Source organism: Cavia porcellus, unplaced genomic scaffold (assembly GCF_034190915.1).
Source record: "Cavia porcellus strain 051 isolate PalLab524CR breed Dunkin Hartley unplaced genomic scaffold, mCavPor4.1 scaffold_31, whole genome shotgun sequence".
Taxonomy (NCBI): Eukaryota; Metazoa; Chordata; class Mammalia; order Rodentia; family Caviidae; genus Cavia; species Cavia porcellus.
In genome coordinates, this window is record NW_026947514.1 from 44,180,756 (window position 1) to 44,206,586 (window position 25,831).

The 25,831-nt window shown below is 38.1% G+C and overlaps 1 protein-coding gene across 14 annotated transcripts in view; it reads left to right on the forward strand.

Moving 5' to 3' along the window:
- Kiaa0586 (KIAA0586 ortholog) overlaps positions 1-25,831 on the forward strand; it is a 158,884-nt gene that overhangs the window by 2,186 nt on the left and 130,867 nt on the right. For 12 of the 14 annotated variants that reach the window (XR_010044841.1, XR_010044838.1, XR_010044839.1 and 9 more), the window contains exons 3-8: positions 7,856-7,925; positions 9,302-9,371; positions 18,011-18,185; positions 19,032-19,253; positions 22,305-22,458; positions 24,979-25,146. Coding sequence is in view for 10 of the 14 variants with exons in the window: in XM_023566078.2 (XP_023421846.1) it covers positions 7,856-7,925; positions 9,302-9,371; positions 18,011-18,185; positions 19,032-19,253; positions 22,305-22,458; positions 24,979-25,146 (859 nt within the window). In the remaining 4 variants the exon portion in view is untranslated. The other 2 variants (XM_063241017.1, XM_063241024.1) reach the window with 2 other exon arrangements.

Sequence of the window (25,831 nt, forward strand, 5' to 3'; positions counted from 1 at the left end):
TTTATCTTTAAAGAGTGAAAGATTGTCGTATTAAAGATTCACGTTTATTCTGAGAAGCCTCAGAGGGAGACTAGAAGAACAGATTGTTGGGTGGATGGGGATACTTTTGATTTTATTTATTTATTTTTTTAATTTTATTTAAGGAGAATAGAAAAAAAAAGCAGAGAAAGGGTACAAGTTATACAGATTTACAGAAAAAAAATAAACAGTAGGAAATCACTAGTTAATGGATTACATATTGTCATCTTAGAAATAATTGTTCAAGTCACAAAATTAAAGCTTGTAAAGTGGACATTCCAACAATGATACTGCAAACAGTTCTGTTCAATGATCCAATAAAACTCTGTGTAATTATTTCCTATCTTATACACTTAAATATACATGCAGTTATATAGTTTAGAGCACTTTCTTTTCCTCTCTTTTGTACAATGACTATTACACATTTTGGGTCTCATTGCTCCCACGGTTCTTATTACTTTTTTGGAAGAGAGTAGAGCCAAATGTGACGTAACAGAACAGAATCGGTCAAGTCAAAAGGGTGGACATAATAGATAATGTAAAAACATAATACAAGGTGATCAACAATGGTTACCATAATGCCTCCCGCTATCTCTAATAGAATTGCCTATATCATTAGTTATAATACGATTGAACAAAACAGTAAAGAATAAAACCGACAAAACCAAAGCATTGGAGACATTGTAGGTCTTCAAAAGTAGATAAAAGTCAACGAGAATGGGCGTTATAATGAATCTCATTATCTTCACAGCTGATGCCTAAACTTTCGAACCTGATACTATCCAGCAAAACAGAATAGGGGAACATCAGTCAAAAACAAGATGGTGAGAGTAATACAGGGCTTTAAATTGAGATAATGGAAAGTCAAAGTGGGTTACTATAATATATCCTGCTATTTTTTTCCTTTAATTAAAAGGATAAAAATAAAAAAGTAAATAATGGAGTGGAGATTGAGATAAAAGAGGGCATAACAGCAAAACAGTGCAGATCAAAACATAACCATTTAAGCAGAATAGTGTTTCACCACCAGGTAATCCTGACCTAAAAGTAGTTACCATATTGTCTCTTTCCTTGAAATCCTTGAGTACAAATTCATATACTGTAGCATTAAGTATATCAAAACAATGTAAAACCATTTAAGAGCATGACAGCATTACAGAGTATTTAGAATCGACTAACAGAAAATGAACAATGGTTTCTGTATAATCTCCTTGTCTTTAAAGGGTTTTTGCTTATACTATTGTCCATAATAAAAACCAATAAGATACAACCTATTTAGACCATTGGAGACAGAAGAACAAAAGCTAGATGAGACTTCAAAACAAGATGATACTAAATCAGTATTACCTATTAAGATGTCATTTTCTCCAAGTTAGCTATTCCTATCATCCAATCTTCTCTGCCTCATTTCTGTTGAGCTCTTTTTCTGTCAGTAGCTATCAGTTTATCTTCTTCATTTTGTTCTCTGCTCCATTCATTGTGGCCTCCCGCCACTATTTCTGGATTCTTTGTATTTTTCTTTTTTTAGAATATCCTGCAAAACTCTCTGTAGAGTTGAATTGGTGGTTGCAAATTCCCCCAGTTCTTCTTTATCCTGGAAGCACCTTGTTTTTCCATCAATTTCCAGGGACAGTTGTGCAGGATATCTCAATCTTGGCTGGAGATTATTATCTTTCAAAGCTTGAATTATTTCCCCCCACGCTCTTCGTGATTTGATGGTTTGTGCAGAGAAATCTGCTGTAATTCTGATGGGTCTTCCCTTGTAAGTGGTCTGTTTCTTGTCTCTGACAGCTTTCAATATTCTGTTCTTGTATTGAATTTCTGGAATTTTTATTATTATATGCCTGGGTGTTGCTCTGTTTGGGTTGTAGGTAGCTGGGGTCCTGTATGCCTCGTACATCTGAGTGTCTTTACCTTTTGCTAAATTAGGAAAATTCTCCTGGATTATTTCTGTGAGTAGCTTTTGTATTTCACTTGTTTGTGTCCCTACTTCTTCTTTTATGTTCTTAATCCTTAAGTTATGGATCCTCTTATCATCTTCTATTCTTTGTATTATTGCTGTTTGTTTCTTTGTTATTTTTAAGAAGTTTTTCATTTCATTCTCCCATATTACAAGTCTGCCCTCCAGTTCAGATAGTCTGTCCTTAGTTTCTTTCAAGCTGTTATGCCAGTCTTCTATAGACTTCTTAGTATCTTGGTAGTCCCTTTGAACCTGCTTCACGTATTCTATGCTTTCTCTGTTTTCTCCATCAAACAATTCTCCCCTCTTTTTCTGTTCTTCCATTCCACCATCTGTTTTTTCTTGGGTGGTGCTTAGCATTTCTCTAACTATTCTGCATACTTCTAGCTTCAGGTCATTGATAACTTCATTCCTGAATTGGTCTATGAGGCTCTCTATATGGTGCTTTATGTCTATTGGTGTGGTGTCCGCGATTGCCTTTTTCTCAGAATTGGGAGCCGAGGAGCCTTTCTTGTTGCTGCCTTTTCCCATATTCTCTGTTCCTTATGTATGCAAGCTTACATAGGAGGCCCAGCTTCCCTCCCTGTCAGCCACAGCCTGATCGAATTGCACTGGCTAGGTGTTCCCGCCCACCGCAGCGCACCAGGGAGTTACGGCCTAGGCAGCCTACGCGGGAGTCGCCCCTCTGGGCCACCGTCAGGCTCTGGGATCTGGGTTGGGACAGCCTACTGAGTCCGCCAGCAGCGTCATGCAGGCCAGGCACTTTTCACCAATCCCGTCCGAGAGGGGAATGTGTGGCTGGAGTCGCCACTGCGTCCTGCTTCCGCAGGACTGCCCGAGCCCAGAAAGTCCTCCGCTGGAGTCAAACTGTGATAGTGTCAGTTTCTCTCACTCACCTCACCACAAGTCAGTGTACGCCTCCCTGGCCATCCTGTTTTCGACTCCGTTCGCAGACTCCCATTCTCAGAGTTTCTGCGCGTCTCTCTCCTTGCCGAGCTGATGTAGAGGCAGCCAGCTGCGGCGCAGCGGGAAACCCAAATCGCGGCTTCCAATGGCGCAGAGTCCAGCCTCCACACTGAGGCTTTTCTGTTCCTGCTTTAGCACCAGGACTGCATTCCAAGTTGGTTTCTCTCAGCCCAGTTTGTTCCTGAGTCAGCAGAGCATATCTCTACCGGCTTATGTCCCCTTACTCCGCACCCTTCCTGACTTCTGAACCAAGCCTTTCAGAGAGCCTCCGTAGCATCTGTTATCTGTCCGCCATGTTCTCCCGGAAGTCCAGCAAAAGAATTCTTAAGTGTTATATTAAAACTGTCAGTATTGAGTGTATTAAATTATATTTGATTAGCAGTGTCCTGTTTTTATTCAGATATTAAATACAAAATTTTTAAATGATATGATTGTGACTCGAGTAGTATTTGAGACATCAAATATAGCTACTATATTATTAGTTCCATTGAGTATGTTTTAGAAAGTTATCATCTATCATCAGCAGATAACTGAGCAGTTTCCTTTTAGGATTTTTTTCTTTTCCTTTTCTGATTGAGCAGAAAGAAAAGAAAAGGCAAAGAACACTGAATGTATCTAGTACTTTACAGTTCACACTGACTTTTAATGTCTCAAATGAAGCCTAGGGTTGCACACTTTTAGCAGAAAGCTATATGCCTATCAGTGACCCTTTTGTTGGCTTTCTCAGACCATGTGTGCTTAATGATTGAGAGTGCTGTGATTCATTTACAACACTGTACTATGCATTGACCATCCTTATCCACTGTCATGCAGAAAGAGCTGGGTTTTCACATGTAACTGAAATAGCTGACATGTTAAGTGATTTGTTTTGCTGCAAGTGGTAAATCAGGATTTGAGTTTGAATCACAGTACCATATTGGCTTGCTTGCTCGTTTACTCACTTGTCTGACAGCTTATATCTCACTGAACGTGTCTTTGAGTAACTTTAAGGTACCTACATGTGGTATAGTGCTGGGGCTGAGGTAAATAAAATATGTAATCCTGTCTTCCCAGAGCACAGTCATCACATTACTGGAAATGGTATTTTTTAAAAAATTAGTTCTTACTTAATTCTAGAACATTTGACAGTTCTTGCCTTAACAGTTTAAAAAACCATACAGAAAACTCCATAATTCATACAATAGGCCAAAAGTTTCATACTTTTTTTTTTTTTTTGTCTTTTTGAGACAGGGTTTTACTATGCAGGCTGGCCTCCAACTGCCTCAGTCTCCTGAGTGCTAGGATTACAGGCCTTACCACCACACCTGGCAAGTTTCATCCTATTTTGAAGTTTGCTCATCTGATCTATAATAGTATAGTTCTGCTATTTATACTACACTAATGAAATCTAACGTTTACATTCTAAAAATTATCCAGTTGTAACTAAATATATTTTCTATGAAGTTATTTCTGAGAATGTTATTTTTCAGAATGTGAGAATATATGTTTGTGTATATTTATAATCTTGTGAATTTGGTATTTCATTATATTTAGAAAAATTTTTTTCTTTTTTTCCTTTTGGTGTTTTGAGATAGGATCTTGCTTTAGCTTAAGCTGACTTTGAATTCACTGTGTATCCCATGCTGGCATCTATCTCACAGCAATCCTCCTGCCTCAGCCTCCCAAATAGTAGGGTTACAGATATGCAGCATAACACCCAGCAAAATTGTGTACAATCTTGTGATAATATAGTTCTTTTCCAGATTTAAAAAGTATGTGATAATAGTAAAGGACAGTGTTTTAAGGAATTATTTCTATTCTTTCTAAATGTTGTTCTGGCTGTCTTAACCTGGCACATGCCTGCCTGCTTGCACTCCTTTTGCAGAAGGCACAGGGCTGAAGGTCAATTTACCAAAGAGGGGTTCCTAAAGCAGAAAGGCAGCACTGTCAATCTTTTCAACCTAAATTCATCTAAAAATTAAAAAGCAGAATTTGACTGACTGTTTTAAGCTGCTTCAATACTTTTGTCCACTCCTCTGTTTTCATGGAGGATTAAAAATGGTACTGTCTTTGGGAAAAATGAAAGCAGCACCAACCTTGAGAATGATTCTGCCTCACTATAGTTGGGCAGTCCTGAGCTGCAGCCCCATCCTGCACCGTGTCATCCTGTGTGAATGCTGATACTCACCCAGCAGGGTCCAGACATGCCACAGAGGCTTTAGGATAATTTAGTTATTCCTTAAACTGTCTTTTAATTTTATCTTAATTACTTTTCTCATTGTGGAGACAAAATACCCAGTGCTCAAAGTTAAAGGAGGAATGATGTACCTCGCTCACAGTCTGTGGAGGTTTCAGTCCTTAGCTGGCTGGCTCCAGTGTAGGATGGCATGGCAGACAGGTATCACAAAGAAATAGTTCATGCCAAGCAGAAGGCAGCAAAGCAGCAGCAGCAGCAGCAAGAATGGCAGCAGCCCTCTTTCTTACATTCTATCCAGCTGTGTGCCCTTTTCTTATGTTCTATCCAGGCTTTGTACCCTTTGGGCATGTAGCACTCACACTCAAGGTAGGCCTTCCTCTTATCCACACCTCATCAATGGATTAATTTAGTAATAACACTCCCTTAATCCCAGTATCACATACCCTAGATCCAGCCACCCCACCAATGACCCCGTGAGGTTTTGGGGAGACATGTAGACACAAGCCATAACACATACTCAAAACAAAACAAAACATCCAATATTAAAACCACTTAATAGACTTACAAACTAACGTGCAGTCAAGTGTGTATCAAGGTGTGTTTTAGTGTGGCGATATGGTAGGGTAATGAAATGTGCAGACTGGCCCTGCACACTGAGCATTAACTCTGTAGCATTTGTGACAGAAGGGAACTTCCCTTCTGTCATGTTCTTATAGGCTGGGATGTAACAGCGGCACTGCCTGGGAGAAGGCCAGTCATGTTAAGACTGGTTTGAGGTGCAGTACTGGATTTCTGCTATTGGTATAATCTAGTTTAGTACACTTTGCTTCATATTTACAGTTTGGATGAACAAACAGACCTTTCAGCAGTTTACAATTAGGGAAGGCTTTGCACGTGCATGGAATGGTGGCATGCATTCATCTCTGTTTTCTTTTTTTTTTTTTTTTTGTCTTTTTCGTTTTTATCAGGGATCGAACTCATGACTGCCTGCTTGCAAGGCAGGCGCTTATGCCGCTGAGCTAAATCCCCAGCCCCCATCTCTGTTTTCATAAGCAGGCCACTTCTGGTTTCTGGTTTCTGTGTCACAGTTGATTTGAGTATTCCCGCCTGACTGATCAGTATTGCTTCTGCCCTTACTGGCTCAGTCTGCAGTCGGGATAACAGCCGCTCCTTGATTTTCTTTCTTTCTTTCTTTTTTTTTTTTTGGTATTGTCTCCTTTTCTTCCCTCCTCTTTAATAGGGGCACTAATTCTAGGGGTCCTGCTTTGCCCCTGGATCACCTCTGCTAGCAATCTTTCTGGAAATGTTTGAGTTCTGAAAGCAACTGAAAGTACCCGTTCTTTGGCACTGCAGAATGCGTGGTTGTTTTTGTTACAGATTCATGATCTTCAGAGGCAGCCTTTAAAACTAGATTTTTGTTAGCTTGCTGAGAAGGTGCGAGAGAAGTTATCCTGGTGGGCTTTGCTGGCACTGACCAACACACTGCTGGACATGCTTCCTGTTTGGGAGCCATAATCATCATCATCTTTCTCCTCTTCTTTCCCCATCATGATTGAATTTTTTTTTTTTTTTTTTGTGGTACCGGGGATTGAACTCATGACCTTACACTTGCCAGGCAGGGACTTATGCCACTGAGCTAAATTTCCGGCCCATGATTGAATTTTTTTTTTTACTTTTAACAACTGTATTTACCAAGATGGCTTTCTTTTCAAACATTTTTTTCTGCAATGCTCTTTTTTCTGAGTTGTTTCTGAAGAGGGGACTGTAAGTCTCTCTAAGCTGTTAAACGCTTCTGGTTCACACAAGTTTTCTGTTTCAGATCCCAACTGTTCTGCGTATCTAGTTGCTTATCAGTGCAAACACTTTTGCTGCTCCTGCTAAAATTGCATCCTGTTTATCTGACTATCCTGTTTATCCTGACTATCTGCATTTTGACCTGCAGATGGTCAGTAGATTTCAATAGAAGAACATGAAGAACTGTCACTATAGGTTTTTCCTGAGATAAAGGATTTTCTTGCACAAAATTCAGTGAGATCATATGGTTGTGGCTTAATATCAGTCAATCTTCAGAGGGTGCTGGCACCCTCACAGGTTTCACTGTTGCCATTTGTGGGGTTGTGGCTCTGTCATCGTGAGTCTGTCTACTGACGTTATTGCTTTTCTGTTCTGGTGAATCTGTAGAAACCCTGGAGAGTCTCTTTTCAGGTCTTAGTGATAGAAATATAAGGAAAGACATTGTCCCTTCATGCCTTCCCTTCTCTTCCTGACTGAAAATGCTCTTTTGCAAAGGCACATTATCAAAGGGGGTAGTATCAAAGATGTCAGACTAGAAGGCTCAGTTGAGTATTATCTTTTTTTTGGTGGTGGTGGTACTGGGTATTGAACTCAGTTTTGTGCATGCTAGGCAAGCATTGTACCACTGAACTACATTCCCAGCCCTAGAGGGCTCAGTTGTAATAGAGTGAAGTTTATGTTATACACCATGAGTCCATATGGTGAATTGAATTTTAGTCTCTAGAAACAAGGACAAATCATTTGGTCTTAATTTTTCTTGTTAGTTACTGCCACCATAGTTCAACAAGTTCTTCATTAGCATAAGCTCTGGCGCCTATCTCCATGGCTCTGAGGTAGGCAGTGGGCTCTGTACTGCATAGCATTTCGCTTCTAGTAAATGGTGTTTGTTAAGTAATAAACTTAAAGCTTATTTAGTCTCTTTCTCTTTTCATATCCCAAAGGATTTTTCTAAAGATGTTGCAGTGAAGGAGTTACCTTTGGATAAAACAGAAGATAGAAGCAGAAGAGAAGGTAAAGAGTAGAGTTGATATCTTGAAATTGCAGTAAAATGTATGTAAAGTTTTGTTTCACTCCTTTAAAAATATACAGGTCTATGACTCTAGGTACTTTCAAATGTTGTACGGTTGTTATCACTGTCAGTCTCCTAATCTTTGTCTCATCCAGTTGAACTGTATTCCTGTTTATCCTCATTCCTCCCCCTATGAGTTTTCTCTGTAAGTACGATCACACAGTATAATTATTTGACCTTTTGTGTCTGGCTCATTTCTTTCCAGTGTCTTCAAAGTTCTTCCATATAATAGCATGTGCTAGGATTTTCTTTGTATGGGCAGAACTGAGTTTTAGACATCCATTCCATTTATTTTCATTTTTAGGGCTGGGGATCAATCCCAGGGCCTAATGCATGCTAGGCAAGAGCAGAGCTGATAATTGAGCTATAACTTGAGCTCCTATTATTTTAATTTTTAATTAGTTTTTATTTCCAAACTAAGTTACTAATAGACTCCTTAAGATCCTAAAAGAAGTTTTCAGTAGTAAACTGAAATATATAATAGATTATATTTATCTATTGGTCCTAATCTATTATATATTTAGTATTACGAATGTGTTCATAAATTCTGATTTCAGGTTTTAATGATCTTTGCTAATAGATTAAAATTATTCTTTGAAAAATTTTATTTATTGACAGATTTTTTTTTTTTTTTTGTCTTTTTCCTTTTCATCGGTACTGGGGATCGAACTCACGACTGCCTGCTTGCAAGGCAGGCACTTATGCCACTGAGCTAAATCCCCAGCCCCTATTGACAGATTTTAAGGTAATTTGTTTTCCTGTATTCTAAACAGTTTAGAGTTTGAATAGTTTCTCCAATTTGGTCTCAGGGTTTTTTTTTGATGCAGTTTTTTTTTGCAGTGTCTAGATTATGGTTATTACTGACCATTTTACTTAATCATTTAATTTGTTCTTTTCCTTTAAATATTTTTAAGGGCTCTCATTCTTTTTTTTATCGGTACCGGGGATCGAACTCACGACCGCCTACTTGCAAGACAGGTGCTTATGCCGCTGAGCTAAATCCCCAGCCCCCTTTAAATATTTTTTAAATTTACTTTTCCTTTTAGTTGTTTTGAGACAGGATCTTTCTGTGTAGTTCGGACGGCCTTGAACTCACAGCGATCCTCTTGCCTTAGCTTCTTGAGTGTGGGGATTACAGGCATGTGCTACTATGCTCAGCTTTCCTTTCCTTTTTTAAAGTTGAGAAATCCTATTATTGTTCTTTTAGTAATTTTGTGAATGTTCTTTTAGTAAAAACAGTTGGATTTTTTTAGTACCTTACTAAAATTTAGTCAATTTTCAAGAATCTGAAATATAATTTTGTGTTTTAATTTTGCAGTAGATGACATCTTTATTTCTCAGTACTCTGTGGGACAGAAAGATGCTCTGAGAACAATTTTAAAGCAAAAGTAAGTGTTATTTATAGAAACTATTTGGACTGTGTCTTCATGTCAGCTTCATTTATATATTTATTTATTTATTTTATTGTATTTAAATTTTTTAATTTAATTTTTTGGTACCACGGATCAGACTCACAACCTCATGCTTTCCAGGCAGGTGTTTGTGCCACTGAGCTATACATCCTGGGCTTCATTTATATTTTGAACATAGAAAATACTTTCTTTGCCGTACATGCTGTAGTGTATGATAATATATAGAAAGCCTTTCTCATGGTACTGGTTACCTTTAAAGTACTCAGTAGGTGTTAGCTATTATTATTACAGAAAAGGCTCTATTCTAAGCACTATACTGCATCAGCTCATTTAACACTCCCCAAATCCTATGAAATAGATTCCATTACTACCCCAGTTTACAAAATACCTCCTCTCACTTAGTACAAAATCCTATGTGCTTCCAGGACCATCTTAATTTTATATTTTTTGGTTTTTTTGAGATAGGGTCTTGCTATGTAGTGCAGGCTTAACTTGAACTTTCTTATGTAGCCCAAGCTGACCTTGAACTTGTGATCTTTGTGCCTCAGCCTCCTGAGTACTGGCATTACTAGCCAGTACTAGCCCGAGTACTCGCATTACTAGAGCTTATGGCAATGACTGATGCAAGTCTATATAATGGATCTGCACTGGGAAGGCCCAGAGGTCACCGATGGAAGCCAGAAAATCTGTGCCAGAGGGATGAAGGATCTGTATCAGTAGATTGAGGGTGCTACACTGGAACCAAGAAGCGACACTCAAAATAAGGACTAGGGCTCCTCCATACCATAGTTGTACCATAGCCATCTTTAGTGACAGTGAGGTCCCAAGCTTCTCTGATGATGAGAACAGCTGTGTTCATATCAGGAAGCCAGCATGACAAGCTTGTCCTGGAGACTGAATGGCATACAATCTTCTCTTCTGGAGCCAGGAAGCAATGCTCAAAGTAAGGACCAGAGTTCCCCCAACATGAACCACAGCCATTCTCAGCAACTAGGTCCTGAGCTCCTTTGAAGATGAGAACAGGGGTGGGGGTTTAGCTCAGTGGCACAAGTGCCTGCCTGGCAAGCATGAGGTCATGAGTTCAATCCCTGGTACCAAAAAAAGAGAACAGCCAAGTTCATATCAGGAAAGACAAGCTCCTCCAGGAGAACCAAAAGCACCAAAAAAAACAACACTATTCTTCCTCTCCAGGTCTCCTTTTTATGCTGGCAACAATCCTCAGGTGGGCCATCTACACTCATCACCATGCTTATTCAGTTCAGCTGGTGTTTAAGTTGACCATCAGTTTTTAATCCACCACACCCAAGCTGGTTTTGAATTTGTGGTGATCCTCTGGCCTCAGCTTGCTAAATGCTGGGTTTACAAGTGCACCCTCCATGTATGTTTACAGAATTCTCCTTTTATAGATGAGGAAACTGAGACATTGAGCTTTTCCCAAAGTCATTTGGCAGATTGGTGCTGGGCTGGGATTTAAACTCAGTCTACTTTTAGAATTTATTTTCTTAACTGTGTCATTGTGCTACTTACAGCAATGGTCAAGTGGTTCCTTAAATAAATTACTATGAAAGAATGTTTAAACTTTTCCTGTGAAGATCTGGAAAGGGCAGGCTTGATGGAGTGAAGGAAGGCTTTAATTATCCACCCAATACTCCTCCCAGCTTTGTCTGAAATACCTACGAAGCATCTAAACCATGAATCCACAGTGTGAAGCAAGACACACCCACTAGTTGTAGGCAGTTTCTGTTATCTTTATCATCAATGTGATAGAATGAGATTATATTTTTAGGCTTAGGATGTTTTGCTAACATCCTAAAATATTAACAAAACAGCATGAAAAAGCCCCCTGAGAAAGTGGGAAAAATAAACACTGCCCTAAATCGTGGAGGTGTGGCCTAAGCCAGCCAGGTTGCATGGCTGGTTCTTTGGTCCCATCAGGTTTTCCCTTTTTACATTTGTTCAGCGCACAACTTATGATGTGTGACACGCAGTGGAAGAGAGGAATGTATGAATTTTTCCTGGGTTTGTACATGTCTGGGAAGTAGTAGGGTTAGGGCAGAGGGGCAGTGTAGTCTGTCATATTGTCTCCTTCAGCTCAGAGTCACGGAACTATAAAAATGACTCTTGTTTTTGGTTGAAAGACAGTAGTTGTGTTTCCAGAGATACACTTTAAAATAAAAAGACTGAAAAATAAAAAATACGATGCATGCACACACATTTGTTTTCCACTTTAGGGATTGTTTCCAGCCTTCCCAATGAGCTATATCCCCAGAACCTTTAAAAATTACTTATTTTGAAGGGGCTATGAATGTAATTCAGTGGTACAAGTGCCTGCTGGCAAGCTCAAGGTTGTGAGTTCGATCCCTGGTACCAAAAAGAAAAATGAAATTACTTATTTTGAGACATGGTTGTGCTAAGTTACCTGGAATATGAGTAGGCTTTCCACCCTCTTGCCTCACCTCTCCAGAGTGCTACCTGCCCCCTTGCAACAAACAGGTTTAGAAGAGAAAGCAAGTAAGAAGTAGGAATAGCAACATTACTGTAAGTTGAAGTAGAAATTCAAAGTATCAGTAAAGTATGATTTGTTATTTTGTTTTTTGAGGTGACTACATGGATCTCATCACATAGTTCAAGTAGGTGTTGAACTCACTATGTAGCGCAGGCTGGCCGCAAACTTACAGTGCTTCTCCTGTGTCAGCTCCTGAGCACTGAGATTATAGAAGTGTGCCACCACACTTAGCCCTTATATGTGTTAAATGGAGTAAGTAGAACCATTTTTATTTACTGTAGCAGGGTATATACATTTATGTTTTAGTCATGAAAATCTTTAATGAAAACAATAAAAGTACATAGTGTCTTTAAAAAGAGCATGTGAGGGAAGAAAGCCACCATGTTGTCACCCACTATTCCCTAACAGCTTTTTCTGCCCCAAAAGGCAGCCACTTTTTCTTTCACCTTTCTTGTGAAAGATAATTCTGTAAATCAAAGTTATATGCAAAGTTCCTTTGCCTTTTATTGTTATTAATATTATTTTTGTTTTCTGAGACAGAGTCTTGCTTTGCAGTTCAAGCTGGTTCTCTTACCTCAACCTCCTGTGTGCTGGAGTTTAGATTGTTCTTCTTGTACTGTGATAGAATTTAGTTTCACATTATTTCTTACCATCTTTACATTATAGTTACTCCAATGATTTCAGTGAAATCAACCACTAAATATATGAATTTTACTCATAAGTTGCATAAGTACAGACTTACAAAAATAATTTTATTATAAAATTTTCAGTACTGAAAATCAATTTGGATGAACCCTTGTTCTCTACCCAAGAATTACATTTAAATGTGTCCCAGAAGTAATTCCATTTTAAGTATTTTAAGTATTTGTGCATGTGTCTCTGAAAGATGAGTATTTACAAAGGTATTGCCGTAATGGTATTATTATACCATTTCTTTTGTTTTAATCTTTTTTTTTTTTTTTTATCAATACCAGGGATTGAACTCACGACTGCCTGCTTGCAAGGCAGGTGCTTATGCCACTGAGCTAAATCCCCAGCCCCTATTATACCATTTCTTAATATTCCTTAATATTATCAAATACTGAGTTAGCCTGAGTTTTCTTTTTTTTTTTTTTGTCTTTTTCCTTTTTATCAGTACCAGGGATCGAACTCACGACTGCCTGCTTGCAAGGCAGGCGCTTATGCCGCTGAGCTAAATCCCCAGCCCCCAGCCTGAGTTTTCTTGATTGTCTCATAATCACTCTCTGTCTGTCTGTCTTTCTGTCTTTCCTCTTTGTGATTCTGGGGTTTGGACTTAGGACTTCATATGTTAGGCAGGCAGTCTACCAGTGAGCTACACTCCGGCATATAAGTATGTTTTTAATCAGTAGTTTTGTCCTCCTATTTTTCTTACAAGAAAAGCAAAAAAGAAAAAAAGATTACTCCCTGATTATTTGCTGAGAGGAATTTCCTTTAGTCATTCTTTGTTTTTCTGAATTCTGAATTTTGTCCAGTAACAAAAGTATCTGATAGGGAATGTTACACTTCCTGTGGATGGGGAGGCTCAAGGTCTGATTGTATCTCTTTTTGTGAAATGAGGATCTATATGTGAAACACTGTATCATCTTTTATACATTGTAGTATTTAGGAAGTTGAGGGCAGATGTGCCAATCATTTCAAGAAAATGAGCAACAAAATGTATTTTTTTAAAACTTGAAACTTAAGAAAAAAAAACTTTACAAAAACAAAAACCAAAAGTAGCAAACAGAAACAGTAAAATGCTTTCAGATTGTTCTTGGAACTATATCAGTGTAATAGGCAAACTCTTGACACATGTAGGTCAGAAAAATGAGAGAACATGTAAATTAGAAATAAAAAGGTACACAGTGATAGGTTTAGACGAAAACAAACAAGAATATAACCCTGTTACATGTTACACACTTAAAAATCTGGCTGAAATTAAATGATGCACCAAAAATATCATGGAAATATCATAGATCTTAATAGAACAGTTACTGGAAAGGAATTAAAAACACTTTCAAAAAATAACTATTCAAAACAGTGATGATTTTGTTTGAGTTCTTGAAAAATTCTAAGAAAAGAATTGTGCACATGCTGTATTCTGCTCTAACACAAGAAAAAGCAAGGAACGCTACCACATTATTTTATTGTGCTAATCTAGCCTGAGAACCAAAAGTTAAAAATTAGTTTAATCAGAGGTATTTTGTTTATGCTGTTGTTAAACAAAAGTAATTTTAGTTTTAAAAAGCTCTTGGAGAGCCAGGGGTTTAGTTCAGCGGCATAAGTGCCTGCCTAGCAAGCATGAGGTTGAGAGTTTGATCCCCGGTACCAAAAAAAAAAAAGAGTTCTTAGAATAAAATAAGTAATATTCTTATAATAGTTAAAGCAAGAGATATATTAATATTGATGTGTTGTTATTGTAAGTAAGTTTTGAAAATTATATTTTACTTTTTAAAATAATTTTATTAGAGCTGGACGTGGTGGCACACACGGGTAATCCCAACACTGAGGAAGAAGAGGCAGGAGGATTACTGCAAGTTTGAGGACAGCCTGAACTGCATAGTGAGACACTGTCTCAATAGGAAAAGAAAAATATTAGTACATTTGCAGTACACAATGATTACATTCATATGGGAAACTGGTACATGTACATTATAAATCTTAGTGCTTACCATTCCTGTCCCCTCTTTTCCTATCCCTCCCCCCTTTTTTGCTACTGGAGATTGAACCCAGGGACTTACACCTTCTAGGTAAACACCTTACCTCTGATCTACATCTCTAGCTCTCCTTTTAATTTCAAGACGAGGTCTTGCTAAATTACCTAGACTGGCCTCAAACTTGAGATCTTCCTGCCTCAGCCTCTTGAATAGGGGAACTCTAGCGTACCTGGTTATCATATGTTAAAAGATCAAGAAGGGGAGGAGAAGGAGGTAAAGAATTAAGATGTGTTATATACACGTACCAATCATTATGTATTATAAACATGTACCAATAAAAATTTAAAAAAGATCAGTATACAGTGGTTAAATAGAACTTAGTCCAGGAATGTTTCATTGTTTTAAAAACAATACAGTAATAGAAAATTCTTTTTTTTTGGTACCGGGGATCGAACTCACAACCATGGGCTTGGAAGGCAAGCGCTTATGCTGCTGAGCTAAATCCCCAGCCCAGTAATAGAAAATTCTCATGTGAAACCTGTCATACTATTTGCACTAGTAATTCACGTGCTGTTAATGCATTTATATCATTTGATCAAACAAAACACATAGGACAGGTACTGCAGGTCACATATAATAATGTTGTACACCTATTTTTTATTGACCTACCACACACACATAAATAAACCTCCTAATTGTGCTTCTGTAGTCCCAGCTGTGTAGGAGGCTGATGCAGGAGGATTATGACTTTGAGGCCAATCTGGGCAATGTACCATGACTTCATCTCAAAAAGGAAAGAAAAGCCAGTAAAGAAGTTGCTGTCTAGCTTTATAATGTTATTTTTCTTATTGGTAAAGGGTAAGTCATTTTCAAACTTCGGATAAGGGAAGGGAAGGAATAGCTGAATTATATTTTCTTAGTACATTCTTCAGTTGGTTAATACAACCTAGTACTTTATTACTTGCTGTTTGGTATAAAAGAACTCTCTCGTCCTCCCTGGGTTGTGGACAGCTTAGTTGGGAAGAGATATGTACATGTATGGAAGAATCAGATGAAACCCCAGGGGTAAAGTACGTATACTTTGTGGATTTCTTGTAAAGAGATGATATGAGGAAGGAGAGGCACTGCCTTGGAGCGGGAGCTGCAAGACATGGGAATCAGGCTGCCCTCCGTGACTGCCTGAGGAAACCCTGTTGCCTCTGCAGCTCCAGGTCTCCATGTAAAGTTGGAGAATTAGCATGGACTATGGTTCCCAGGCTGCACAACTCTGTGACACTTCTGCAATTGTGATGCAATGACTGGGGAAACTAGCTCACGTGGGTACTAGAAGGCAAGCAGATAGAGAAGGTGCGACAGGGCTCAGGCTCCCAGTAAAAATGGGGAAGCATTGAAGAGGTGTAAGTGTGGGTTCTGCGCTGTCTTTAAAAGTCGTTTGAGGGGATCCAGTAGCTGTATTCGTGCTGGTTTTGCTTTCTTGCCTGAGGGTTCTTCACTGCCCCAGCAAATGACCAGTACTGGGTTAAATGCCTTATTGCAAATGCAATAATGAGTCTATTTGCCAGACTCATTTAATCCAGCCTATTGAATGGTGTCTTTGGTGCCATTTAAAGAACTCTGGGTGACATTTATGAATTAAGTCAGGAGTTTTAATAATTCCTCTTGGGGACTTTGGCTCAGTAAGACAAGCCAGACACTAAAAGATGATTCCTACTTAATCTCACTTATATATGGAATACATAAAACATGAAGTTCTTGGAAACAGGGTAGGTTGGTGTTTGTTGGGGTTGGGAGTAAAGAGGAAGATGTTGGGCAAAGGAGACAATTTCAGTTAGTATGAATAAATTCTAGAGATCTGTTACACAGTGTGTTGACTGTAGTTAATAACAGTATCAGGGCCAGGTATGGTGTAAAACCAGCTCTTGGGAGACTGAGGCAGGAGAATTGCTGTGAGTTGAGGTCAGCCTGGGCTGCACGGTGAATTCAAGGCCAGACTAAACTGCAGAGTGAAACCCTGATCAAAAAAGACTGAAAAAAAAATCAGTTGCTAAGAGTGAATCTTAAATGTTCTTACCACATACACAAAAAAGCTAAGTTTGCAAAGTGGTGGGTATGACAGTGATACTGATTTTGGCTGTCATTACACAACATATACCAAAACATCATGTTGTATACTATAAATATATGTATATTAATTTCATTATCTCAAAAAATTATAGTCAAAACATTCATTAACAGTGTTATAATTTTTTGTGTGTGTTGTACTGGGCTTTCACACTAAACTGTATCCATCACCCCTTTTTCTGTTTTTTTTTCTTTGATACTGTGAATTAAATTCAGGACCTCACATGCTTGCCAGGCAGGCACTGTGTCACTGAGCCATATCCCTTACCCTTTTTGTTTGCTTTGGACAGATTCTTACTGAGTTTCCCAGACAGGGCTTTAATTTGTAGTCTTTTGGCCTCAGTTTCCCAAGGTACTGGGATCAAATATGCACCATTATGCTACTTAATTTTTTTCTTCTCTTTGGTGCTATGTGTCAAACCTAATCCCTTGTGTGTGCCGAACACCCATTTTATGCTAATCCTAATGTTACAATTCTAAAAGTAGAGAATAAAAAATTTTTCTTTTGGTACTGGGGATCAAACTCAGGACACAGTGCTTGCCAGGTAGGCACTGTGCCACTGAGCTATATCCCTGGACCTGGAGGATAAAATTACCAATGCTTTATGAACAAAGGAATTTCTGTTAGAGTGTTAAACTAGGAATTTGCATTTTTGAACTTTTCCTGCATGTTTTACATTTATACATTTTTATTCTATATCTTTATGACTTGGCTGTTCATTTATTTTTTTTGAGACAGGTTGTTCTTATATAGTGTAGGCTGGCCTTAAACACACAACAATCCTCCTGCTAAAACAGTAATTGTGACCTAATTGCAGTCATTGTATTCAATAAAACTGCAACCATTCTGTTCTCTGCCACTGAATTCAGCGAAATCATATGGCTTGTCATCAATCTGGAACTTCTGTGATTGTGCTAAAAACAATTTTGCTACATACAGCTATGCTCACATGACATAGTCTTTAACCAAGCTTATCTAGTTTTTTGTAACTTCTGCTTGCCACCCTGTAAAAAAGACAAACTCGATGTAATTTGAAAAACTTTGGTGACTACTTCTCTGGGATCCACTGGTGTTAAATACAATTTCCTTTCTTTTCCTGAACTCTTAGATACTGTTGATTCAATTTTCCTTCAACACTGCCTCAGCCTCCCCAATGATGAGATCACAGACATGCGCCATCATGCCCAGCTCACCCCAATTGCTTATTTGTAAATCTTCTCTGAGACTATCACTACCTTTAGGCAGTCATCTTCTTTAGTTCTTAGTGAACTAAGCCTTAATAGAGGTCATGAACAAAGTTACTATATTTTGATTCATTTGTTATTTCTAGGGCTCAAAGCATACCCATTTTTAAGGAAGTGAAGGTACATCTTTTAGACGACGCAGGTGTGGAGAAGGTTGCTGCCCCTCCAGAGGCCAGAGGTTCACCCAGTGGAATTGATTCTGCTACTGCTGTGGCTGCGGCAACTGCAGCTGCCATTGCCACTGCAGCTCCCCTGATCAAGGTACTTGCTCGCAGCAAACACGCCTGTTATATCAAAATCATGAAATGTGAAAACATCTACCGAGAACGGATTCTGCAAATGATCATGTCCAGATGTACACCAAGGCCACTATATTCGCAGTTTGAAAGGACTTTCTGCTTGTGGCTGTGTACTGGAGTTGTGAAACGACCCTCCTCACTGCAGCGGTGCTAGTGAGTCCAGGGCTTTCCTCCCTGTAGCACTGAGGGTGGGTCTGCATCCTGGTGAATGTCTCAGTCCCTGCAGTAGGAATGACAGGTTATCCTCATTTGAGAGCTAGAAGGAGCCTGACGTCGCTGCAGCTACTTAAGTCTGTGGTGAGGAAATAGCCACAGGTCATGGAAGGACCAGGCTTTATAGATAGTAGGACTAAAACTAGAGTTCATGGTTGCTGTCCTGATTCATCCTTAAATGGATGAAATATCAAAAACTACTCCGTTCTGCTAATTTTAGTCTCACTCTCTCTCTTTTTTTTTTTTGGTACTGAGGCCTGAGCTCATGACCTTGTGCTTGCCAGGCAGGCACTTGTGCCGCTTATTTGTTCTCTTTTAATTTCCATTTAAATGTCTTATTTTTGCATTATACATTTCTGTGTAGCAAATTTGGTGTGTATATGTTTTTAAATGAGAGGAAGCACACCTAACGATTGGTATCTTCTGCATTTTACCTCTATGACTAAAAGGCATCAGATCATCAAAAAGTAGTTGTAAAAGCTCCAATGTGATAATTTTCAATATCAGTTGCCATAAATAACTGTCTAGTGATTGAAGATAGTTTTGGTATCTTTCTACAATATGAAATACTATTCTGATATTTTTATTGTTTCAGGTGCAGAGTGATTTGGAAGCAAAAGTTAATTCTGTTACGGAATTACTTAATAAATTACAGGAGACTGATAAACACTTAAAACGTGTTACAGAGCAGCAGACAAGCATTCAGAATAAACAAGAGAAATTGTACTGTCATGACCATGAGAAGCAAATGAACGTATTCATGGAGCAGCACTTAAAGCACCTGGAAAAATTACAGCAGCAGCAAATAGATATCCAGGTAGCTGTAACAAAGCCAGTATGCATCCTGGCATCTTTTTTCATTGCCCCTCAAGTTAGATAAATTGCAGTAGCTCATTAGATTATAATAGCTTTGCTTCTTGAATTGTGATTTACTTCTTTATCGTTCTTCATCTCATTGGAGACTCTGAGTATTCTAGCTCAAATATCACTAATCCTATAAGATCTTTCCTTATAGTTGGTTTTTTCCTTTTTCTTTTCTTTTATTTATTTTTTATTTTAAAGATAGTAAAATTCAACAAAATAAGACAGAACAAAGCCAGTCAAGACAATGCAGCAAAATTGCTACAGAACTTCAGAGCAGGATACCAGGAAAACAATAATAGCTACCATATATATCTTGTTATCTTCACAGTAGTTGTCCCTTCCATCAGGTATAGCAAAATCAAACCAAAACCAAAACACTATAAAACAAATCAAAACAGAATATTGAATAAAGTAAACTAATCAGAACGAAGCAGAACAGTGAAAACAATAATGGACTTCAAAGACAAGTTAGAAGGAAATCCCCCATATTTGCTATATTGCATATTGTCATCCTCCCAAGAAATGCTTAGACTGCTGGCCCCAGGCCTACATAATCAACAAACAATACAAGCATTTAGTTGTTTAATGTACCTTAGTTGCGATCAACTCCAGGAGTGGACACCATCCAGTGCTGGGAGGAGGGGATGGAATGTTTGATTCTCAGCCCTTGCTGGTAGGCTCATGGGAGACGCTGACGTGTTCTTTTCCTGGCTCACCCACTGCTGACCTCTGCTTGCACTGCTTACCAGGAAGGAGGGCTGATTGCTTTCTTGCTCAGCCCCCCAAGTTCCAACATGGCTGGATCTTGGTAGATGCTGACTTGTTCTCTCCCTGGCGCGCCCGCTGCTTGCTTGCGTCGCAGCTGCTTACCTTGAAGGAGGGCTTGTTGCTTTCTTCTCTTTTTGAATTTTTGAGACAAGGCTTCACTCTACAGTTCAGGCTGGCCTTGTACTGGGCGCTGAACTCCGAGCCTTCTGACTGGCTGTATCCACAGCTCATTTTATCTTGAGAGAGGATCTCCCTAAACTACTAACTACCTAGTCCAGGCTAGAACTTGCAGTCTTCCTGCCTCAGCCTCTCAGAGGGCTGGGATCACAAGTGTGCACCTCCACCTCTGGCTAATAATGAATATTTTTAATGCCTTTTGGGTACGAGACTTTGGCCTGTCACAAAAAGAAGAGTCATCCTCAGGAAGAGTTGATAGTTTTTATTTTGGAACTGCCAAGTCTTAGAACATTATGCAGTCCTCAACCTTTTTTTTTGTCTTTTTCCTTTTTATTGGTACCAGGGATTAAACTCACAACTGTCTGCTTGCAAGGCAGGTGCTTATGCCGTTGAGCTAAATCCCCAGCCCCCTCAACCTTTTTTTAATAAATGAGTAAATGACCATTGTAAATTTGTTTTTTTCTAATTAATGTGCAGTTTTATTTATTGGTTTATTATTTATTTTGAGGCAGTCTCTGTGCAATTTAGACTGACTTTGAACTCACTATGTAGCTGAGGCTGGCCTCAGACTGGTGGTGATCCTCAGCCTTCTGAGTGCTAGAATTACAGGCATGCACCACCGTGCTTGGCAATGTAGTTTTAATGTTTTAAAACTTAAAAAATTATAATATGTAGCATTCAGAAGAATGTACAAAAGTGAGTTTATTAGATGTTAATATGTTATCATGAAATGAACAGTAAAGTCATGCAATTTTCATGATTTCTTTTGTTGTTGTTTCTCTGTTTTTGAGATAGGGTTTTATTTGATAGTTCAGGATACCTTAAATTGACTATGTAGCCCAGGCTGGCCTCAAACTCAGCAGCAGTCCTTCCCTCTCAGCCTCCTGAGTGCTGGGATTTACAGGAGTGTACCACCATACCTGGCTACCTGGAATTTCTTGATAAGGGTGTATTTTAAGCTTTTCATGAGACCAAAGAGCATATTGAATGATTTTATACATATAATAAAGTTTTAATAAGTACTTGAAACATAACTAAAATAATTCCATCACTCTGGGAAGTTAGAGTTCAGCCTGGGAAACTTAGCAGCTTTCAGAGACCCTCTCTCAAAAATCTGGAAAGGGCCGGGACTATAGCTCGCTGTAAAGGCTCTGGGTTTGATCCATTATAGTGAATGAATGAATGATAAAATTAAATGTGCAGCATATTATTTCATGGAGGCCAGTGTAAATTGGTCTTATTGTCATTTGCCAGTCCATAAATAACTTCTCTGAGCTTGATTTTTTTTTTCTTGATACCAGAGATTGAACTTACAACCTTATGCTTGCCAGGCAGCCACTTACGCAGCTGAGCTAAATCCCCAGCCCTGACTTGGTTTCTTTAGCTAAAATGTATTGTTGGTATTTGGAGATTCTTTCATTGTTGTTGTTATATTGTGCTTGGAATTGTATCCATGGCCTTGCTCACCCTATGCCAGTGATATACCACTCAGCTACACTGTGGCTTTTTAAAAGTTTTTATTTTGAAGTGGTGGCTCACATTTGTAATTCCAGCACTTGGAAAGCTGAGGCAGGAGGATTGCTGCAAGTTTGAGGTCAGCCTGCACTACATATCAAGACCCTGTCTCAAAAATACAATATAACAAAAATGGAATAAAATAACATTTACCATTCAGAACTTAAAGGTGGGATGTTTTCTTTCTGAATTTTTGGTTGAAGTGGAAATTGAGGATTGAGCCTTTCCTTCTTGGCCTTCTCTTGGCCTGTTGAGTGGCCTCTAAACTTGGTTGGTGAGATGGGCAGGGAGTTACTGAAGTCTGAAACAGTTAGAGTGTGACTGGTGTCACAGGTGACAGGCTAGGCATCTTGTGTCCTTCATTCCCCAGGGCATCTCTGCAGGACTCCAGAGTTGCTGCAGAAAGGTCTGCTTTGTCTGCTTTGTCATGGTTGATTAAACGTCAAGAATTGGCTTCAAATCTGCTAATACTTCTCAGTACATTTTGTCATCTGACCCTTTCAGATGATATTTCAGATTAACAACATGATCTTATTTCCTGTAGACCCATTTTATTAGTGCTGCACTGAAGACCAATACTTTTCCACCTGCTAGCACGCTTGCCCCCAGAGCCATGGAGAAGCATTCCAGAGAACCAGGATGTCCTTTTGTCGGCGGCAGCATGCTGTCCTCACATGAGCCATTTGCTTCCAAACAAGGTGAACATAGTTAGTTCCTTATGAATAAAAAATGTCAGCCATGTGTTTCCCTCATTCCGTACAAGCTAAGATCATATTTAAGTAGTGGTAGGAGTTCTTTATAAAATTTATTTGAAGTCTTTTTTCCTTTATTTTGGTGGTGCTTGAATTTGAACCCAGGGACCTTGCACTGAGCCACCTCCCCGGCCCTTTTTTGGCACAGGAACTCCCTAAATCATTATGCTACTTAAGCAGGATTCAAATTTGTGATTTTTCTGCCTAAGCTGCCCAACCTGGTGGGACTATGAGTATGCACCATCATATTTCATTTGTAGCAGTCTTCATTTTATAAAATTAGTCCTTTTCTTGGGTCAAGTGCATCTTAGGTTATTATGCAACTTGTTAAAATTATGGATCATGTCCTAATTTATGGTTTTAATTAATAACTTTCATTAAGTGGTCAGAACATTGACACATCTAAGAAACATTTATTTGTATGGTATTAGAAATACTTGTAATATTTCTTTAATTTTGTGATGAAGTTCATATTTACCTTTTTCTTGATTTTGCCAGTGAAAACCCCACCTAACTACAATTATAAACTACTACTGTCCCCCATTATCTGCAGTTTTCCTTGCTAGTGTTTCAGTTATCTAGCCCTTTTAGTCTCTGAATATTAAATGGAAAGTCCAGAAATAAACTATTGTAAGTTGGATGTTGTTCCAAGTAACATGAAATTCCCTCTTGTTGTATTTGGTCCTGTCCAGGATAAGAAGTGTCTCTTTTTCCAGGTATCCGCAGTGTTCCTTATGTGTGAACAGGACAAACTGAGTATACACACACACACACACACACACACACACACACATATATATCCAGTGATATAGCATATAGGTATATATGTATGTATATATATGGCTTAGCACTGTCAGAAGCTGTAGCATGCCCTTGGAGTCTTGGAACATATCTCCCATGGATAATGGAGAGGTCAGGGGCTACCCTATTTCTAAGTAGTTCTGGAGTTACTGATGCAAATCTGTTTTTTTTAATGGAATATAATATAACAGGAATATGTATCTTATTTGTTAAAACTTTAGAATTCAGAGTAAATTAATAAATACATTTCCAAATTGTTGACATATGATTAATGAATTAAGGAAAATCAAAGAACTGGCCTTTTCATGATATATAGATCCATGTATTATAATTTGATGACTTGTTAGGAAGTCATTGAATTACAATTATTAAAGAATCCTTATAAGGTGGTATATACTTAGTAAAAATGAATAGTCCTTATGAAACAGTTGTGAAGTACTCAGTGAATTTTCAAATTGAGGTGAGAGGAATGTGAAGCAGGAAGCACGTGACCTGTCTGCTGCAGGTTCCCAACATTGAAAGAAGATACCATAGCCAGGCTAGGACTCGAGGTGTCTGCTGACCTAGTCCTAGATCACTGTCTATAGAAGTGGACGCTTTGTTTCTAGTCTGCTTACTCAAGTCCAGAAAATTATTTGTTCATGATTTTGATTTTTTGACTTGAGTTTAAAGGAAAAATGTCTTTTATTGATGGTCTATGTTTACTCAGTTAGTTTCTGTGTGTATGTGCATTATAATAAGAAATAAAAATGAGTAAATTAAAAATCCAACAAACTTATTTTTCTCTGCTTCTTGGACATAACATCATTTTTTTATGTAGTTGTAGTTGTAACATAGATACATTTTGTACTTTTTATTAAATCATTTTCTACTTAAATACAATTCATCTTCACAATTTTAACTTGTATTTTTGTGGTCCTGAGAATTACACCTAGGGCCTCTTGCATGCTAGGCAAGTTCTTTGCCACTGAGCTATGCCTCTCAATTTAAAACTTTAATAACTATGATTTAGTAATTAAAGGATAGTCTATTGAATAACTATTCCACAATATATTTGATCGTTTTCTTATGGGACAGGTAGGCAGTTTTTAAGTTTTGCTTTTTATAAGTGATACTCTGCTAAATATGTCATACATTAAACATTTTCTTTTTTTATTTTATTTCCTTAAGATAAATTCTCAAGAGCAAGATTAATAGATCAAAGTATACTACCAGATGGTTTATCAGTTTCCATTGTTGTAGAAATGTGTTGCTGTGCATTTTCACCACAGTGTAAAATACTGAATATTAGTATAGTGATTTTTTTTTCTTCTCTTTTTTATCTTTTTGAGGCAGGATCTCGCTATGTAGTTCAGGCTAGATGTCCCAGTCTGATCTCAAACTTGCGATGATTCTCCTGTCTCAGCCTTCCCAGTGCTGGGATGACAGGCATGTGCCACCATGCCTGGCTACATATTGTATTGATTCTTGTTTACCAGGTTTATGTGTAGAATGGTTATAATGTTCATTTCTTTTGGTTTTTAGTAAAGATGATGCTATTTCCATACATTTGTTAATAATTTGTGTATCCTGTGAGTTTTTGTTTTATTTTTAAAGTAGAGGGAAGAATAATACTCTATGATTTAAGCATTTTAAGTAATTTACATTTATTATTCTCTACTAAAGCAACTTTAAGAAAAGTTGAAGATACTTATTTTGATGAGCAGGAATCTCCTTTGGAGACACCAGCACCTCGCAGGTTTGCTCCTGTACCTGTTTCTAGGGATGGTGAAATGCCAAAGAGGGAAAATCCTATGGAAGAAAAAGAAAATATGGAAAAATCAGATTATAAAGGTAAGAAAGTAATTGTATCTATACCCATTTTTTAGTACTATTTCAAGTTAGAAAATTGTCCTGAGATTTTTCTCATTCACAATTTATAAAAATCATACCACAATGATATATGTGCACTCATGTTTATAGCAGCACAATTTTCAGATCTTGAAAACAACCTAAAGGCCCATCAACTAAGGAATGGATAAAAAAGATCTTGTGTTTTTATGCAATGGAGTACTACTCAGCCACAAAGGAGGCTAAACTAGAGACCTGTATAGCTAAATGGATACAATATGAGACCATACTCATGAGTGAAATAAATAAGACACACATTTGTAATCATTGTCTCACTAGCGTGAGAAGCTGAAAACAACAACATATGTATATATATATGTATACAAAAAAGTAGTTCAGATAGTTATACTACTGATTTCTCTGAGTTCAATAAAGAGAAAGATTTGTGCTGGTACTGTTCATAAATTGTAAGCAGATGTCTCGTGCTCCATGGGAATGACCTTGGGGTAACAATGTGCAATGTATGTATGCACCAATTTTGCCCCTAGTTGATGTGCTTTGAAATTTTGTTTTAGACTTTTTTTCCTTGAAATAAAATGTATTTTTTAAAAAAAGTTTATATATCAGTGTTTTCTCCAGCTGAACACAGTAATAAAGATTAAATTTCCCTCTCAGGGAAATTAACCTT